Source organism: Chinchilla lanigera, unplaced genomic scaffold, assembly GCF_000276665.1.
Source record: "Chinchilla lanigera isolate Chin_1 unplaced genomic scaffold, ChiLan1.0 scaffold00136, whole genome shotgun sequence".
Classification (NCBI taxonomy): domain Eukaryota; kingdom Metazoa; phylum Chordata; class Mammalia; order Rodentia; family Chinchillidae; genus Chinchilla; species Chinchilla lanigera.
Genome location: NW_004955537.1, coordinates 3230504 through 3250087, shown reverse-complemented (window position 1 = coordinate 3250087; position 19584 = coordinate 3230504). Strand labels below are relative to the sequence as shown.

Below are 19584 nucleotides of genomic sequence, written 5' to 3'. Positions count from 1 at the left end.
CCTCTGCTGTCTCTGCTGACGACATATGCACCCCAGGGGAGTTCCCACCAGTTTCTCCTTAGCCCAAAGCCCTCAACTGTAAATAGCCAAGAGCAGACTATCTGCTAAGATGGCATGGTAGAAAAAAGAGCTGGATAATTCTCCAGAAATCATACAGCTTCTAAGCAGCAAAATGTGTCCAATTTGATACCAAAGCCTGGGTTTTTCTGCTCCATTAGGTGCCTTCGGGGATAATCTGACCAAAATATATGTGTAGTTTAAAGAACTGCAGAAAACACTAATTTCCATGAACTTCTAGGGAGAGCAGTGTAGCGCACAATTTTCCTTACAAGGAAAGACTAGTATGAATATGTCCTTCTGTTTGGGGATAACAAAAAGACCCATAGGATCTATTAGTAAAAGCAAACACACCCACAGCCAGTCTGCCAGTTCGACCTAGAAACTCCTCAGTCCCAAACTGCCACAGAAGCCACATGCAGACATTACCACTATGTCCTCAGGATACAGATTGTCACTGAAGGAGCCATCATCAAAGTTGACTTCGTAGAAGGTCTCAGTGGTGAGCCTGACCACTTCGCACTGGTAGAAGCGCCCATTCTTATGCTTGCTAATGACCTTCTGGCCGGCGGTGATACTCTGCAAGGCCCCCTTCGCACGCTGAAAGAAACAGAGGCTTGGGTTATTCACACAGTGCGCTGCTCGTTGGGCCTGGCAAACAAGGATAAAAATCGACGGGTTCCCCTTTATCCAAAGAAGATAAGCATAAGAATGAAAAGTTAAGAAGGAGAGAAGAGTCAGGAGCTGAATCATTTCTCTCCACATACCCACATCCCAGCCAGTGTCATATTCTCCTACATAAATATAGCTCTCCCTGAGCTCCTGGCCCATAACTGGTCCTTCGTAAACACAGCCTTGTGACTTCCTGGATCCAAAAAACAGTCCCTACAAATGTACATGGCTTACTTACACATCAGAGCATCAGAGTGGATTCGGTGACCAGAGGCCCTGGCCACCAGGCATTGCTGCACACTGAGCTGGGCACTAACCCTGCCCTCAGGTCGCAGCCACAAAGGCTGAAGTCTGATGGATGTCCTCAGCTATATCCAACAACCTGCTCCCCATTATAAGGGATCTGCTGCTATCTCTGGCCTCGCTTCAGCTTTCATTCTGAACTTTCACTGTGATGCAAATGGCATCACAAACCATGTGGTAGGCTCATCATGGCCAACCACTCCCAACAATCTGCCCAAGTACTTCACTCCAGCCAAGCCAGCCACCTCACAGTTCTCTCAGTGTATGTGCCACATCGGCTCCCAGCCCAGGGTCTGTGCACTGCTGTTCCTTCTACCTGAGATGCCATTCCCGTTATTTGTACCCTGCTTTCCTCACATCCCAACATTCATCACTGGCAACACTACTCGCTATCCACTCCGCCATCGCAGTTCTGTCTGATACACTGTGTACTGGTAGTTTCCTGTGTATCTTTCAGCTACAGCATACACCTCACATATACTGTATGAGGGCAGGGACTTTCTTGCAATTTCCTAGCATCTAGAACTGCTTGGTATATAGCAGATGCTTAAAAAATACTTGAACAATAAATTAGTCAAATACTCGGCAGTACCTGTTTCTTATCATCAGCAGTCGACAGCTACCAAATAAAGCACACCGAGAACAGATGATAATCATAAAACAGCAATCCTGTTCTATTACCAAACTCTAGTTTATCTGCTGGAACTGGGACTTGATAATAACTTAGACCTTTATTCCTTCAAAGCTTTGTTTTCCCATTGAACATTCTCCATCTTCCTAAGGTCCTACCCATATGTCCGATGACCACCTCTCATGATCATAAAACACCTTCATGAGAAAGGAAAATCTGGGCAACTAATGAGGACTTTTCTGTGATCTCAACAGCAAAGTGCAAAACTCTCTCTTGTGGACTGGCCACCTACCCGTGTTCTTCCTTGATTATCACACTCACCACGCTAGGAAACTCTCTTCCATTAGATGTAACTCAGGCTGGAGGTTTTCCCACCTCGTAAGGCTTCTAACCTGACTCCACCCAGGGGGCTCCCCACTTTGGCGTGCTCGGGGAACAACATACCTCCAAGATTTGCCTAAGTATTCCTACTTCAAAACTCACTCTCTTTCCTAGGCTAAATGAAATGGATTTTGCTGCCTCAAATTCTGATTTCCAAATCATTTCCCAGGGCCACTACCAGAGTCACTATTTAAAAATATAGTTCAACCAGGCATGATGGCACACACCTGTAATCCCAACACTCTGGGAGGCTGATACAGGAAGATCTCAAATTCAAACCCATCTGGGCAACTCAGCAAGACCTTCTCTCAAAATAAAAAATAAAAAGGGCTACGGATGTAGTACAAAGGCCCTGGGTTCAATTCGCAGTACCCCAGTACCACCACCATCAAAAAAAGGAAATATAAAAGGAAAATATACAGTAAGAAAAATTTTAAGAAGGAAATATAAGCTGGATGTGGTGGCACATCCATGTAATCGCAGCATTTGAGGTAGGAGGACTGCCATAACTTTGAAGCCAGCCTGGCCTATCTAGTGAGTTCACGGCCAGCTTAAACTACATTGTAAAATCCTGTTTCAAAAAAAAAGAAATATAGTTCAAGCCAGGTGTGGTATCACACACCTATAATCCTAACTACTCAGAAGGCTGAGGCAGGAATGTAAGTTCAAGGCCAACCTGAACAACTTAGCCAGATTCTGTGTCAAAATAAAATTTTAAAAAGGACTACGGAATATACCTCTGTGGCAGAGTACCTGCCTAGCAGACTCAAGGCTTTCGTTATCCCTGGTACCACACATATGTGCACACACACACACTTCAAAATCTTAACGTTGAAAAGGTTTCATCCAATAGAAGAGAGGTCAAACTTGGAAGTGTGGCAGTGCAGGGCCGTCACCATCCAGTGCTGCTCTGCTCTCAGTTTATTACCCCTGCTATATGATTCCAGAACCAGTCTTGTATGTTCATTTGTTCAAGATTTGATCCTCTGCTTCTGAAGTCCTGAATATTTTCCTGCTTGCAATTTCTTGTTACTGTCAAGAACCACTTCAAATGCCAACCTCTACCCAGACTCTTTCGCAACTCCACTAGCTCACATTCCGTGTATCTCTCTGTACTTCACCATTCAGAGAACTACGAAAACCCCTAGTGAATATCTGTTCATGGCGAACTGTCAGTTCTCTCCAGTAGTTCTCAACATTTACAAAGCTTCTATTATGTCCCTGACACTAGGTGAAACAAAAAGGACATCTAGGGTAATAAAATATGGACCCTCAGCTGGGCACGGTGGTACACACCTGTAATCCCAGCAATCTCCGAGGCTGAGACAGGAGGATCACAAGTTTGAGCCCAGCCTGGGCAACTTAGCAAGACCCTGTGCCAAAATAAAAAATAGGCTGGGAGATAGCAAAGGCCCGAGGTTCAGTCTGAAGCACTGCCAAAAACAAAAAGACATGGGCCCTCACCTCAAGGAGTTTATCCTGGTGGACAGGCAAGCAAATCAAGATAATCCAAATAAACTGACCAGAAGCAATTTGGTGCACTAGATTATGAAATCCAAAGCAGGGAGTAGAGAGAGTCAGCGTCCTCTCTTAATGACTTACTCATTAGCATCTCCACCAAGCACAATGCTTGCGGAAATATGCGCTGGCATGATAAATAGACAGCATGCAGAGTAAAGGATTCTTCACTTTGTCAAGAGGACTCCAGAATGGCGCCCTCTCTCACCTCCAGACTGGGAATCCTGTGCCGGAAGCAGGTGATGAAGACGACAAAAGGCCAGTCATCTGGCTGCATCATCACCCCGGCAGCCTGGGCGCAGCTCACGTGGAAGGCAGTGGGGCACCGGCCATGGGAGCACTGCACGCAACAGCCAGCGCTTCTTTTCCTCCGCTTCTTACAGAAGACACACTTCTGCACGCAAGAAGGCCAATGAGTGGTGACTCCAGGAAAGACAGTCCGGCCTCTTTTATTGATCCACGCCCCCAAACGCACAGAGCCAAGTAAGAGTCAACCCTCCCCTAAAACAAGAAGGTGTACAGCCTATTGTAATCTCACATCTGATCACGGGTCTCCTCAGTAAGTAATTTGACAACAGGATGAGAACCAGAAACTGAACAAAACCAGGGCCAAGCAGATGCACACTGTCCTCCTCTATTCAAGAGACCTATAAATAGGATAACTAGGTAGAGTCCACAAGCCCATCTCGTCTTCCTTACCAGTTTGAAGCGGGGCAAGGGGATTTTGCTCACATCCACTGGACTTCTCTCTGCAATGTTGACAAACCTTGCTTCCAGAATTGCCACGGCACATGAAACATGGACCCACCTGCCAAAAGGTGAAGGCCTCAGTCACCTCTGGGCCCAAGGGCCTATGGCCTCCATTCTAGCACAGGTCTCCAACAACGTTTCCATCCTCACCCACGATGGCCACTGATTTCCTCCAAGTTCCCAAGACCCAGGAAGGTGAGAGCTAGAAATACCACCACACCATATGCCCTAGGTTAAGGCAGGGTCACACTTCTTACACTACTTCCTCAAATCTGTGGCAAGTAAGTCAGACCACAACTTGAGTGTAGTCGTTTTTCAGAGGTGAAAATAAACTGGAGAGTGCAACAGGGCTCTCTTACCATAGGAACAGGTGCTTTTGGAAAACAGCTCCAGCACACCCCAAGTTTGCCAGTATTGTAGTGCCCCCTATGTCTCTGTCCAGACCTCTTCCCCAAGGTGAAACAATTTCCTTTCTGCTTCCTTTATCCAAGGCAGATTCAGACTTTAAGGTCTGACCCAAGCCCCACTTTCTCTGAGAGGTGTGCCCAGTGGACATCTATAGAGGATTAAAGTAAGTTCTGGGCATTTTGAGACGACACTGGTAAAAGCTCTTAATAGCAGGGGAGGGGTATAGCTCAGTGCTAGAGCATGTACCCAGCATGTACAAGGCCCTGGGTTCAATCCCCAGGCCTGCAAAACATAAAAAAGGTCAGGACACATGAAGACCTACAACAGATAGTGCTGACGCTACATGGAGGCAGTCAGCAGTACTGACGGGGCTGTCAAGTCCTGTGTGGTCCTGGAGGACAGAACAGGGATTAAAAGGCAGTGGTGAGAGGCTCAAGAGACATTCTCACCTCCAAGAAGGAAGACTGTTACCAGCCCTATCCTGCAACTGGGAGGAACACAATGTCTTCAAGTAGATGAGCAGAAGTGACAGCAGAAGAGCCGTCTCTCAGAGAGAGCATGCCAGGCAAGAGGCAGGACACTAACCACTGGCTGCCGCTGCCTGTGTGCACTACCTGCACCTTTCAAGGGGAAAAACCTTAGCACCTTACATTTCTGCCTCAACAGAAAGTAAAACAGGAAATAAAGAACAAAGATGCAACTCTGTAAAAGTGAGCTACCTGGTGGCTGAGAAGCCCAGAATTGTCTGCAGATTTAACACAGATGGCCTGGCTGGTTTCTCAGTCTCCCATTTTCCTCCTGGAGGACTCACATTATCTCTAAACAGTAAGAAGGTCTGGGCCAGGGAGTTTGCTCTATAGAAAAGTCTGCACTAGCCTGTGCCTATGGCACCTCTGCACACTAACCCTGGCTGTGACAAGGTGAACGGCCACACTTCCAGCCCACAAAGGCTTCGCACCACCTTCTCAGGTCTCCATCCCCTCTCTGAGTCCATCCTCAGCTCCTCCCAAGAGAGGATGTTACTAAAGGAAAGCAGAACTGGAAAGATCCAGACTGCCTGGCTCCTCTCGGCAAGCCACTGTTAAAAGTCTCAGAAATGCTGTTTGGACTCCACACGATTCACCTCCCAAACCCTCACCAGTTGCTCAGTAAAAGACTCATGGCCCCACACTGCCGCCATGCTCTGCGTCAGAACTAAGCAGGGGTGTTCCAAAAAAATGGGTCTGAAAACTCACCTGTCATCATTTGCTCTCTGCAGGGCCCCTCCGCGTAAGGAGCATAAACAACAGTCCTGCCCAAGAGGGAGAGAGAGAAAAGCAATTACCACCAAGTCACTAACACCCAATCTAATCTCCATTGACTTCCTGTGGATAGCTCTGACCTCAACCATAATGGCACTCAGGGCTTCAAAATACAAGCCCATAACAGAGACTCCCCTATAGGATACAGAGACCACTGGGGCCAAAGTACATCAAGTACCTGCTTAACAGAATCCTCCTCGCTGTTACTATTCCTAACAACAGTAAGCCAAGTTGCAAAAGCTGCTCTGTGCAAACTGGAAGTTTTATGGCGTTTTGGCTGCTTCCTAGGCAAGTTACTGTCAAGCTCTGGGGGTGATGATCAAGAGATATGTGCAAAATCAACCATCTGAGCTCAGTACTGAGACTCCAGCACCACGGCTAACTCTTAAATGGGACTACAGACAATCAACCTGGTCTTGGCTCAATGGAGCAAACTATAGCTTCCAGGTCCATTCATGCCCTGTTGCAAATGGGCAGGAACTACTCTTGCTAACCTTCAGCTTACTCTCACATGACTCACTAACATCACTAGTACTGGGCCCCATGTAGACTGCTGGGGACATTGAGTCCAGGCTGAAACAGCCTGACCCTGGCCCTGAATGTACTCTAAGTCTCATGGAGAAGACAGAAAGTGCGTGGGAGTACTCACTTCCTCTAGGGCATTGGCTGAACACCGAGAACACATCCAGTCTTCAGAAGCCTTTGCAGGAGGTACCCCGTAGCAACCTAGTAGGGACACCAAGAAGAGCAAACTAAACCCAGAGGTCAAAGCAGGACATGGCTATGCAATTCTTTCCTCCCAAGGACACCAAACCTTACCAAAACCCCTGAATTCTAGGTCAGAGTCCCCACGGCTCAATCATACAACATGGTACAGAGCCTCAAAAAAAACAGGAACTGCAGATTCACTAGTAACTGCAATACATAGTAAGTAGCAGAGTCTAACCTACTCTGGATTATCTGTCACTAAGAGGGCAACAGAAGAGCTGACTGGTACAACTACAGATGCTCGGTGTCTCATCAATCAACAACAAGCTCCCCGGGGCTGGGGATTTAGCTCAGCGGCAAAGCGCCTGCCTGGCAAGCGCAAGGTCGTGAGTTCGGTTCCCGGTACCAGAGAAAAACAAAAAAACAAAACAAAAAACAACAACAAAAAAAAAAAAAACCAACAACAAGCTCCCCAAGGACTTTAAGCAGCTTTTGCACTTGGGGAAAGGGAAGGCCAGCAGGTAGCAAGGACATTCAGTGAGCAGACCCTGTTCCTGAAGTAAGGAAAAGGTAAGAAGCACTCACTGGCATGAACCCGGACACTGCACTTCTTGCAGGAAACTAGGATGCTGGTACCATCCTCCTCAAGATAGGGAGTAGACAGGTTGATGTCTGTGCTGCAGCCAGTGGAGGTGAAACACATCTCTGGGATCAGTGGCTTGGTCCTCTGCTTCTGGGAGGCTAATTCTGAAGCACTGCCACAGTTCTGACTAAGGCCTCCAAATTCGACCTGAGGGAAGAGAAGAAGTGCTCACCAGCGAGCCCGGGCCTGTGCTCTGAGCTTTCCACCTGCTCCATCAGCAGAAAGCTGAGTCTCTCACTCATATGACTATGGCTAAAGCTCCCGGGTGTATAGCCATTATCCCGGAGCTACTAATTGAAGTTACCTCTAATGACTCAAATTCAATTTCTCACAGCAGCACCAAATAAAGGCCCCAGGGGGACAACTGAGAAGAGGGAGCGAGGTAAGAGACAACTGGGATTTCAGTCTTCCGTCTCCAAATGGTAATAAAATGCAGAGATGTTGGCCGTGGAGCAGCCGCTGTGGGTTCCCCTATGTGCTGCACCACATGGTGGCCCCCTCAGGGACAGTACCCAGAACAAGTGCGCCTAATGGGCCAACACAGGTTACCTCCGAGGCTCTGTGTCAGCAAGTCACCAGGACGGCAGCACTGTCTCATCTGGCTGGAGACCCACCTGTGATTCTAGGCTCCAAGGCCTCCAGGAAGAACATCTCGGCCACATATTTCCCTTGGCAAATATCTGACTACAAATATCTGCTGGCTTTGCCACTGGGTGGCAACAGTGGTCCCATTCCAAAGACAGAGAACCCAGGAACACGTTAACCTCTAAGCCTACGCTATTCATAAATGTATAAATAAAGCGGGCTAACTGATTGCACGACTGGAGCTACAGCCGTTCATAAAACTCTGAATCCCACTTAATCAATCAGGCCAGACACTGTCCTCAAAGACAATGACATGTACAGTTCTTTGGATTTGTTTTCCTGTCAGTGGAAAGAATGTGTGAGTAATTAACCCAAACAGTGTTGGTCGGAGGTTCCATCCCTCAGCAAGCATGAAACTGGGGCCCTGCCAGGCTCAGCGCAGCCATGCCACTTCAACCTCCACGGTGCAGTAGCTTACTTACTACTTCCAAGTCCCAGCAGAGCCTGAGCTGGTCACCAGGCACCTGTCTGCTTGGCCTCCTACAGCTGCACAGTGGGGTACACAATGGTGAAGCCCTCAGCGTCCCAGATGGGAACACAGCAGAGTTCAGCCACCACTGCCTCTCACCCCTTGCCCCAATTCAATTGCCAAGTCCTCTACTTCCCAATTGCCAAATCCTCTACTTCCACCCTATCCTAGCTCTTCCTAGCCACCAGGAACATCCACAATGGAGTGGTAACAATGGGAAAGGAGAAAAGATGACAACATGACAGGATCTGGCTTTTTGCCCAGGTGTCTCAGACTATGCTAAAGTGACTACAGTCCTACAACCTGACTGCTCAGTCCTGCACTGCCTGGCAGGAACAGCACCAGACTAAGATGCTAACAAAAAACAGAGTACACTGCAAACACTTAAATCTGTGATCAGCCTGCGCAAAAGAAGCCTGAGCCACATGGTCTCCAAACTATTTTCGAGTGAAAATCCATATTGCAGGGTTATCCGCCAGAGAAGCCTAAGCAACGGAGACAGGGCAGAGAACACCAGAAAAAAGCTCCTCCCCTAAGATAACCAGTGACATGCTATGTACCCACAATCAAATCTAGCATCCTGTGACTGCTGGTCCTTGATCAAGACAGGATAAAGTGAGCCTACCTGATGATATGTCTGGAAGATCATACAGACAGCACAGTGAGGGGGCTGCTGGGCCACGCTCTCATTGAATTCCTTTTCAGCCTCAAAGTTTGGGGGTCGGTTCTGCCAGAGCTGGCTCAGGGGCTTGGCCCAGGCCTCTGTCTCCTCAGCCTCCTCCTCAAGGGTCAATTGCTCAGAGGTCTCTAGGGGAAGAAACAAGAATGTAAGTCGGTACCAAGCACGCACACGTGTGGCTCTGCCTTGACAGCAGTAGCACTCAGCTGGGGATCCTGGTCCAAACCAATTCCTAGGCCCCGGGTGGAAGTGACTTTCAAAAGACTCCTTTCGGTACTGGCATGGTGCCGTGGGGAGTCCGCCTTGCTCCCCTCTCGGGGGAGACTGACTCATCGTCTCTACTCTTCCTCTTGTACATGAACTCAGCCTGTTCTTCTCCCCTTGTAGCTGCCACATTCAATCCTCTGCCTTCTCCAAAGGCAGCTGAATAAAGCACTATCTATTTTGCCAGATGTCTTATTTTCTGCCTTCAAAATGTCAGCACAGCCAGGCACGGTGGCGCACACCTATGATCCCAGCACTCAGGAGGCTGAGGCAGGAGGATTGCTGTGAGTTCTGATGCCAGCCTGAACTGCATAGTGAAATGCTGTCTCAAAAAAAAGACAAAGAGGCAGCACATTAGATCTTTCCCTTTTATGGGTTTTCTTTAGTTGCACTGAAGGAAACAGGAAAGAAAAGTAACAGGGAGTTAGCAAAGCTTAAAAGTTGTTAAACCAGGGTCTTCCATTAGACTTTCCAAGAGCTTCTTCTAGAAAGGCCAGCAGGATACCTGCCTATTTGGGGCAGGGATCCCCAATCCCTCCCAGGTTCTATCAGAGGAGGGCAGAGTCACATGACCACAATGAATCCTTGTTTCCAGCCATAGAATGCAATGTGGAATGCTATCCAGGAGCCAAATCCATCCCACTCAGGCACTAAGAATTTTTTCACATTTTTAAACAGTTGAGGAAAAGAGAAAAAAAGTGACGGCCTCAGAAACCAACTAAGGATTATAAAAGCCCAAAACATTAACTCTCTGGCCCTTCACAGACCCCTGGTCATCGTGATCGATACAGCCTTCAGCTTCACCAGCCTAGAGGGAACACACTCATCAGATCTCACTAGGACTAGGGAAGAAAGGAACAAACTGCTGAGTGGAAAACAACAATACTGGTTCACAAAATAAGATGTAAAGTGAAAAAGGTACACAGCCCACCAACTCCCAGCACACTCAAGGTCAAGAAGCAAGACAGATCCAGAGCAACTCTGTAAATCTACAGTGAGTGAGGGATCTTTGATACAAACAGAAGCAAGAATAAAAAAAAAAATTAAAAAAAAAAAAAAAGATGTCTTGGAAAGCTGAGACAGGAGGATTACTGCAAGTTCAAGGCCAGCCTAGACTACACAATACACACCCTGTCTCAAAAGACCAAAAAACAAAATAAAACAAAACAAAACGGAAAAAAAAAAAAAAAACCCTGATGTCACAGTGCTTCTCTGGATATGGGGTGTGTGGCCAAAGCATGCAGTACAGGAGAGGAAACTGGCTCTGACCACCCCACCACAACGCGTCTCAAGAGGTCACTGCTTGTGGCACTGCACAGGCACCAGCAGTCCCCTGCTGTAACCCCCCCAATGATCTCATTTCTTCCCGGACAAAAGCGCTTTGCAAACAGCCCCAGAGGACTTTGCAAAGCAGCCCAAGGATGCTCAAGTGGACACATTTGACCTAAGTGCCCGTATTTGTTCATTTCTGCCAACTCTAGCTCAGCACAGACAAATCGTTTTCTGCCCTGCCTACACAGTCATGTTTAATCTAAAGCGATGTGGCAGCTGCCATTGTGTGCGGCCTCACCGAAAGCCACTGTAGCGTAAGGAGGCCAATGCAGACCAGTAAAATCAATCCCAAAAAGCCCCATTATTCAGGTCCAGTCAAGACCCATGGTGCTAAAAACCCAAGCAGAGATCTGTTTCTTTATCCTGGTCCCCACTAGAGTCACTGAGCTAGCATGGAAGAAACAGAAACAAACAGGCTCATAATCACAACTAAAAACTTAAACACACTGACATACGTTCTACTTTCAAAGTCAAAAGTGGACAAAATCATTCCGCATGTGAATAATGGATGGTGAAGCAAAACATACACTGCCTTAAATTCTATATGTAGAACTTCACAGAGCCATGCAGTTAAGCCATGTACATTTCACTACAGCTACTATGCTTCAAGAGAAAATATTTTTCTGTTTAAGGAAGTGGGGTGGCTGGGATATAGCTCAGCGGCACAAGCATCTGCCTGACAAGCACAAGGTCATCAGTTCAACTCCCGATACTCAAAACAAACAAACAAATAGTGTGTTGTAAAGAAGGGGCAAGAGTGCACTATAGTGGAAAGCCTAAAGAAACCTAACTTCAAAATACAACGTGTGACCTTAGCTCGGCTGTAATCCCAGCACTCAGGAGGCTGAGGCAGAAGGACTGCTGCGAGTTCAAGGCCAGTCTGAACTACAATAGTGAGAACCTGTCTCAAAAAGTCAAAAAAAAATGGCAACCTATTCTGGGTCCCTCCTGTCTCTCAGGAGCTATTCCTATTTCTTTTTTCCAATAAATTTTCCTACTCTTTAAAAAATATATATATATGTATGTGTACACATACATACTTATTCTGGATCTACTGCTTCTTAGGTGTGATAACGACAGCCTGTTTGAGTGACATCCCCCTTAAGAAAGTAGTACCAGTGCACTGAAGTGAAGTAACCTCATAACTGCAGCTAACTTTCTTTTTCTTTCTTTCTTTTTCTAGTTTAGGCTGGCCTTAAATTTACTATGTATCCCAGGCTGGCCTCAAACTCAGGGCAATCCTCAGGCCTCATCTTCCCAAGTGCTGGGATTACAGGCGTGCGCTCTCACACCCAGCTACAGCTCACTTTCAAGGATGCAGTATATAAAGGAAGTACTGAAAGCCAGCAGACAGCAAGGCAGACTTACGGTGATGGTGTTCAGTAACTGCTAAACACATGCAGGCAGCAAGCAATGTCTCAACCCTTCAACCTACCCAAATCTGAGCACTTTCTATCACAATTATATTACAGTCTCAATTACATCCTTTTATTTATTTTGTATTAGTTATATTACAGTCTCAATTACATCCTTTTAATTATTTTTTTGTTTTTGTTCATTTTACTGCTTTTTTTAAAGACAGTTTTGCTATGTAGTTCAGGATGGCCTTAACTCCTGCCTCAGCCTCCTGGGTGCTACAATATAGGCATGTACCATCACGCCTAGCTCAACTACATTACTTTAAAAAGACATACGGGCCAGGGATATAGCTCAGTGGCACAGGCCCTGCCTGGCAAGCACAAAGTCGTGAGTTCGATTCCCAATACAAAAAAAAAACTTAAAAAATAAAAAGACATATGTGGGCATGTATGTCTAGAAAAGCCAGAAAGATTATACTTTAAATGTTTAAAAAGCCGGGTGTCGTGGCGCACGCCTGTAATCCCAGCACTCAGGAGGCTGAGGCAGGAGGATCGTTGTGAGTTCGAGACCAGCCTGGGCTACAAAGTGAGCTCAAGGCCAGCCTGAACTGCACAGTAAGACCCTGTCTCAAAAGGATTAAAAAATAATAATATAAATGTTTAAAGTACTCATCTTTGGAGGATACATGTTCAGGTAACTTTTTCAGCTTTTCAGATTTTCCACAATCTGTGTCACATCAAAGCATTAGGGGCAGAGATCACGCAACAAAGCTGAAGCTCCAGCTGGCCTGGGGCACCAACTCAGAGGACTTCCCAGCTACAAACCAGGGAGCCCACCAACATATCCTTACTGACAGCTTTCATAGCTCCACAACTGGTCACGAAGTCCAGGGACTGTGGGTGTGTAAACGTGTGGCACTAGGGATCTTCACACTGAGCTACGTTCCTTAGCCCATTTAAAAATTTTTTTGTTGTTTTTTTTTTAATTTTGAGACAGGGTCTCAGTAGATTGCCCAGGCTGGGCTTGAACTTGCAATCCACCTGCTTCAGCCTCCCAGAGTGCTAGGATTTCAGGTACCACCTGCACCACCATGCCCAGCCCAAATGCAGCTAGCTTTCTCTGTACAACATTCCCTTCTCTTAGGCCTACCTACACCATCCCATGCAGACCACCAGATCTCAGAGAAACCACTATGAAAGCCCCTCTGTTCTTTTCAAAGCTTCCTCCAGGTACTATCACTAGGAGTGAACTTTCAGATGTCAATCTGACCACATCACTGCATGTCTTAAAATACTTCAGTAGCTCCCGAGTCCTGTGAGGAAATGTCCTCACTTAAGGCACATACATAACACTGGCCATCACCCACCACACATCTGTTTCACTCCTCCTACCCCAGTCAGTCCCTAACCTTATCCTTGAACTCTGGCAACCAAGAGCCGAGGACAGTTCCTCTGCGCATACAACCCTGTTTCTCTTTTCTGCGGTGACTCACGGTGCCCCTCTGCCTGCACTGGCATTTCCTCTTTCTTTATTTTGCCCATCAGCTTGTATCACTACCCTGTGAGGACCTTAAGGCACTGTCGTACCTTCGTTTTGTATCCACAACTCCAGCACAGGGCTTGACATCATTGACAGAACTTGCTATCCTGAAAAATCAGTCTTGTGCCTCAAGAAAGGAAAGAACCTGCATGCAATTATCCCACAGCAGGTACATTCCATGATTATCAAACTAATAATGAAATCTGATGAACAAGTGAGATATGAAAGGAAATCCTGCCCTCTGTATGGAGTACTTGGAGAACAGCTAAGCCACAGGGCCACTCGTACCCCTCTGCTTGGCCTCGTTATGTCCCATAAGCCCCAGTACGGTGGCGGCTTTCCTCCCTGTGGCAAGGAGACAACACTTACCATCATCACTGATGCACTCCTGCAGTACAAGCGGGTGATGCCGTGGGAGCTTGCTTAAGGGCTGACGGCGACCTTTGGATTTCTTATTCTCCTCCAGGGAAAACACGTATTCATCTGCAACCTGGGCAAAGGACATCGAATTGAGTTCAACTTGGCACACAGGGAAGGTTAGCCTTGCAGCAAAAAACCAAGAGAAAGAGGCACAGAGCTGTATTTTAGGACATTAATAATATGAGTATGGTTTTATAGGCAAAAGAGGAAAGAAGCTTAAAAAAAAGAAGATACTAAGATAAGTGGTTAAAAAAAAAAAAAAGATACGTGGTAGACAGAATAATGGTTGGCAGATGTCCACATCCTAATCCCTGTGAATACATTATGTTATTAGGACAGCGAAGCATTAAATGTGCTAATCAGATGACCTTAAAATACAAGGATTATCCTGGATTATCCAGGTAGGTCCAGCATAATCGCAATGGTGCACAGTAACAGAAATCCGTCTGAGTGACACGTGTGGCTCGCTAGACACTGTTGCCTTTGAAGATGGGAGAGCCATCAGCCAAAGAATTAGGGAGGCCTGTAGAAGCTATAAAGAGCAAGGAATGGATTCCCCCTCCTCCCACCGGCCCCAAGAAGGTGCACAGCTCAGGCGGTACCTTAACTTTAACAGTGAGACCCACTGCAGACTTGGATAGTAAATATATGTTGTTTCAAGCCTCTAAGTTTGTGTAACTTGTTATAGCAGCAGTAGAAAACTAATATGGGGTAGGAGGGTAGACAGAACATTGTATAGATCTAGGTATCAGAGGAGGCAGGGTCAAGATCAGGAACAGCAGACTGCAGCTTTGGGAAAGGACCAGGCCTTCACACATTATCTGCCTGCTCAAAGTGCCTCCCATCCACCCAGCACATGGACCCAAGGCATTGCCCTTGGTCCCCCGAAAGCACACTGATGGACGAGACGTAATCTCCAACCTGAAGAGCATGCAGCCCTGCCAGAGAAACCAGGTGTCCCGGTGTGAAGCCAGTGCCCTGGCCAGCACTGTCTTGCTGCCTCTGACCCAAATGGTTAGATCTATTCTAAATATTCCTGCTGCTATGGCATCTACACTCTCCTCGAATGTACTCCAAACTCTAAATTCCCTCAGTGTAAAACAGGAAGGGCTGTTTCAAATCCTTGTTCAACTACCTAGCTACGTGAGCCTGGGCCCCTGTGGCAACACTGCAGTAAGCAAGGCTCAGCAGCCTGCCCCCAGGATGGGGCAGGTGTAGGATGTTTCAGGGCCCGTGATAAGGGACAGCTGGAGCTCACAGCTCCGGAATTCTCTGCTCCCTCTTCCAATATCCGGTACCCAGAGTCGGTCTATGTCCCGGATGAGGCTTGTTCTGTACAGGAAAGAGCAACTGTTTTCTAGCCTTGTTTTGGCAACTCAGTTCTCCAAAGCAGCTCAAACTATCAATAACTTAAGCAGCAGTAGATACAATTACTGTGGCTCATTCTACAGATGAAAACTCTGCAGCTTTGATGCTTTAGCAATGTATCACCAGGATTTTTCTGCCAAAGCTGCAGCTGACCAGACTGCTTTTATTTATTTTTTTTTTTTTTTGGTATCGGGAATCGAACTCAGGACCCTGCGCTTGCCAGGCAGGCACTTACGCCACTGAGCTATATCCCCAGCCCCAGACTGCTTTTAAAAAGGCCCTTGCCATAGACAGCAGCATATGCACTGAACAGCAAGAAGCCCCGTTACAGCTTGGGGAGCCTACAGTGGTGGGACGAGGCAAGCACATGTGCAAGGGTGCTCTCAGAAGGCCAGCTGCTTCCAAATATAGAGGAACTAATCTCAGATCCCACCAGGGATGGGACAAAGCTGTTCCTCTTCTGCCCCATGCCTATCAGTCCCCCAGTCTACCCTATCAGTCCTGGCCTTCCAGGCACATCCCACAAGTACAGAGCGCTCATGGGCCAGGCCCTGAGGACCATGCTGGCACCAAGATGGGAGAATGAAGATGGTACAGAGCCTGGCTTCCACAAGTTTATCTCTTCACCAGCCTACGAACACTTGCACTATACACCTGCACTGAGGAGCAAAACATGGCAGCGCCTCGAAAGAGAAATGGAACCAGACAGAAAACAATGGAGAGGAGTGTGGCTCCCGCCGAGGGCCGGGTCACGTAGAGGTATCTTCCCACTGCAAAACTAGTAGCATCCTGGCGAAGGTCACACAACCTTGTAAAAGCACCGTCACTGACCGGCACACTGGAAAAAAATGGCTAAAACTCCATTTATTCCGTACATTCTTTTTTTGTCTTTTTGAGACAGGGTCTCGCTATGCAGTTCAGGCTGGCCTTGAGCTCACTTTGTAGCCCCGGCTGGTCTCAAACTCACACCGATTCTCTTGCCTCAGCCTCCCGAGTGCTGGGATTACAGGCGTGTGCCACCACAACCAGCTTTTTTTGCTCCATATATTCTTTTTTTTAAAACTCCATTTAACAGCATGTATATTTTACCACATTTTTTAAAAAACCGAGTGGAGATGGAGCTCAGTGGAAAAGGACTTTCCTAGCATGTGCAAGGCCCAGGGATCAGTCCCCAGGATCATTAATAGCAAACCAAAAAAAAAAACAAAACAAAACACCCTCTGTGTGGCTCTCCCCTCCTGCCCTGGCCCTCTCCCTGGCTGGGCTCCTACTCCCTCCCACCTCCTTAGAGGCCCAGGACCCAATCCACCCCTCCCGTTATCCTCAGCTATCTTTAGCGCTCCATCCTTTCATTCACAGTTTCACCAGTCATAGCTCCCACTGTCTTGAATAACTTGCCTCCCCTGACACCGATACACCACTCTCTCTCCATTCTTTCAACCTCCAGCTGCTGCTTCTCATCCTCCTAACCTGGACCTTCTACCTCCACTAGCATGGCAGACACTGTTCTTCACTCAGGGCATGCTCTTCACACCCGACAGCCTCCTGGAGACTTCTACACTTTCGGGCTCCTTCTGAGAATCAAGTCTACACACAGCTGTGCGGCCAGCCTACCTAAGAGGACATGAACCGAGCTTTCCTGACCATCACACAAAGCCCTTCAGTCACTTTTTTTTGTACTAAGGATTAAATCCAGGACCTCATGTATGCCAGGCAAGCACTCCACTGACCTACACCAGACCTTTCTTATTTTGAGGCAGGGTCCTACTCGTGACCTTCCCACCTCAGCCTCCTGAGTTGCGGGGATCACAGGCTTATGGCATTGTGCCCCGCCTCTTTCAGTGTTCTTTCAACCTCTGTCCTATACGGATCACATCCAGCAACTTGCTGGCCTGAGTCAACCCTCACAATACTCTCCCTGGCTGGTACTCTGTCTCCCAGCACCACGCTGCTACCTTCTAAGCTCTCAAGTCTGTTTTGTACCCTCACGCTTGTTACTACCGTCCCGCTCGGTCCTCACCACCTCTCTCTAAGACGGAAGAAACAGCTTCCTAATTGGCTTCCTTGTTCTAAATCTTTTTTCACCCTTTCCTGAAGTAGAAGTATTTAGTTATAAAAACAAGCTGGGCTCTGGCTCAGGGGTGAAAGTGTGTGCTTAGCATCCACAGTGCCCTGGGTTCAGTCTCCAGCACCAAAAAAATTTAATGAAAATAAATAAAAGTTAGTAAGAAAAAATGCTCAAACAATGCAAACAACATAGGAAGTAAAAATTATAATTCCATCTGTTAAATGTTTTTAACTTTTCCTCCTCCTCCCTCCAAAAATCTACACACTGCTTCCAGAATGAACTCTCAAAACACTAGCACAGATTTAAAAGACAGTCTGAGTAAGTCAACAGTCTGGGAGGAAAAGGAACTCTGCCCTAAGATTAAGGAATATGAAGAGAGATATAAACAAATACAAGGGGTGAGCCCTGATTTAATTCAAATAAACCAACTGTAACTATATTTTAAGACAATAGGGGAAAACTGGTTATGGACTAGATATTACATTATGCTGAAGAATTTTAATAATTTTGTTAGGTGTAATAATAGGATCATCTTTAAGAAAATGCCTTGCCTTTTAGAAAGACATACTAAAGGACGGAAGATGTGGCATCTACACTTTGCTTTAAAATATTTCTGCAAGCTAAGCACAATGAGGCACACCTATAATCCCAGCTACTTAGGATGCTGAAGCAGCAGGATCACAAGTTTGAGGCCTGCCTGGGAAACTTCAGGAGACCCTGTCTCAAAATAAAGAAATGAAAAAGGCTGGAAAAGCAGCTCAGTGGTAGAGTCCAAGGCTTGATCCCCAGTACCATACACTCAAAACCACATCAGGAAATAAGGACAGAATGGATGAAGCAACTGTGGTGAGATCCTCACAACTATTAAAGCCAGGTGATGAGCGTTTCCATTCTTCACTTAGCATTTTTTGTGTATGCATTTACAGCAATGTGGCATGGAGGTTTTCAGTTCCCAAATGCAGATGGAGGAGAACCTGCAGCTCCTGTCCAACCTGAAGTCCAACTTTTTCGAGCACGTGAGGCAGACCCCCTCTAACTTTGTCTCAAGGCTCCTTCTAGTCCTGCATGCTGAAAACAAACTAAAACCTTTGCAAGCCAGGCAGGGTGGTGCAGACCTGTAATCCCAGCACTCAGGAAGCTGAGGTAGGAGGATCATCCCAAATTCAAGGCCAACCTGGACTACATAGTGAACTCAAGGCCAGCTAGAACTACAGAGTGAAACCCTATCTCAAACAAAACAAACAAAACAGAACAGTAAAATCTTTGTAAGCCCCCATGTGTTTTAAAATTGGCATAGGCTATCATCAATACATAAAGCACTCTCCTCTCCCATTTTTGCTCCAGTTTCATTCTATTCACCTTTCACACTAACCTCAGGCCAGACCAAAATGCCTCCTTCTCTACAGCCTTCTCCTTCCCAGGCCACAGGCTAAGTTGCCAACCTTCCACCTGGTGCTGCACATCACCCATCAACGCGATGTACTCCCATCTGTCCACCCTTCCAGTTCTCAGGGACTCCTGAGTTCCTTGAGGGCGTAGTCCTGGCACACAGTAGACAGGCAATACATGATTACACAGGAGTGAAGAGGCCAAACAGCTAAGGCTTTCTGGAGAATGTTGAACAGTACAAACCAGGCAGCCCTCGCTGGGGTGGAGAGATGGCTGGTGATGGAGTGAAGGACAGCATTTCCATCAGGCTACAGCTGAGAAATCCACACAGAAAGGAAAAGAAATGCGGGGGAAGCGGGGATGGCCCTGAAGAGAAGCCCCTCTCCCTGCACACTGGAGGGAGAGCGCTCATGGGCCTCCTGCCCCATCCAAGGCCTCCTGCCTTCTCCCACCCCACCCGGTTAAATGTGTATCATTTAACCACAATTTGCCCTTTGCAGAAGGAGCCCATTCTGGGGTGTCCTCACCACAGGGAAGCTGGGGGGCAAATGCTCCGCCCTACGAGGGGCCGATGAACATGAAGGATGGCCTAGCACAGGGAGGTCGTCCGTATAATGGAGAGTAAATGAGTACCAGGGCCATTTGGCCAGTTTAAAAGCCACTTAGTTCAATCATGTTAA

The 19584-nt window shown here is 47.1% G+C and overlaps 1 protein-coding gene across 5 annotated transcripts in view; it reads right to left on the bottom strand.

Annotated features, from left to right (window-relative positions):
• Kdm4a (lysine (K)-specific demethylase 4A) overlaps positions 1 to 19584 on the bottom strand; it is a 56552-nt gene that overhangs the window by 5858 nt on the left and 31110 nt on the right. For all 5 annotated transcript variants that reach the window (XM_005410671.2, XM_013507751.1, XM_005410672.2 and 2 more), the window contains exons 12-19: positions 14029 to 14149; positions 9112 to 9293; positions 7315 to 7519; positions 6671 to 6747; positions 5956 to 6011; positions 4262 to 4370; positions 3771 to 3956; positions 487 to 657 (exon numbers count right to left, since the gene is read on the bottom strand). In XM_005410671.2, the coding sequence (XP_005410728.1) occupies positions 487 to 657; positions 3771 to 3956; positions 4262 to 4370; positions 5956 to 6011; positions 6671 to 6747; positions 7315 to 7519; positions 9112 to 9293; positions 14029 to 14149 (1107 nt within the window). The remainder of the gene's footprint in view (positions 1 to 486; positions 658 to 3770; positions 3957 to 4261; positions 4371 to 5955; positions 6012 to 6670; positions 6748 to 7314; positions 7520 to 9111; positions 9294 to 14028; positions 14150 to 19584) is intronic.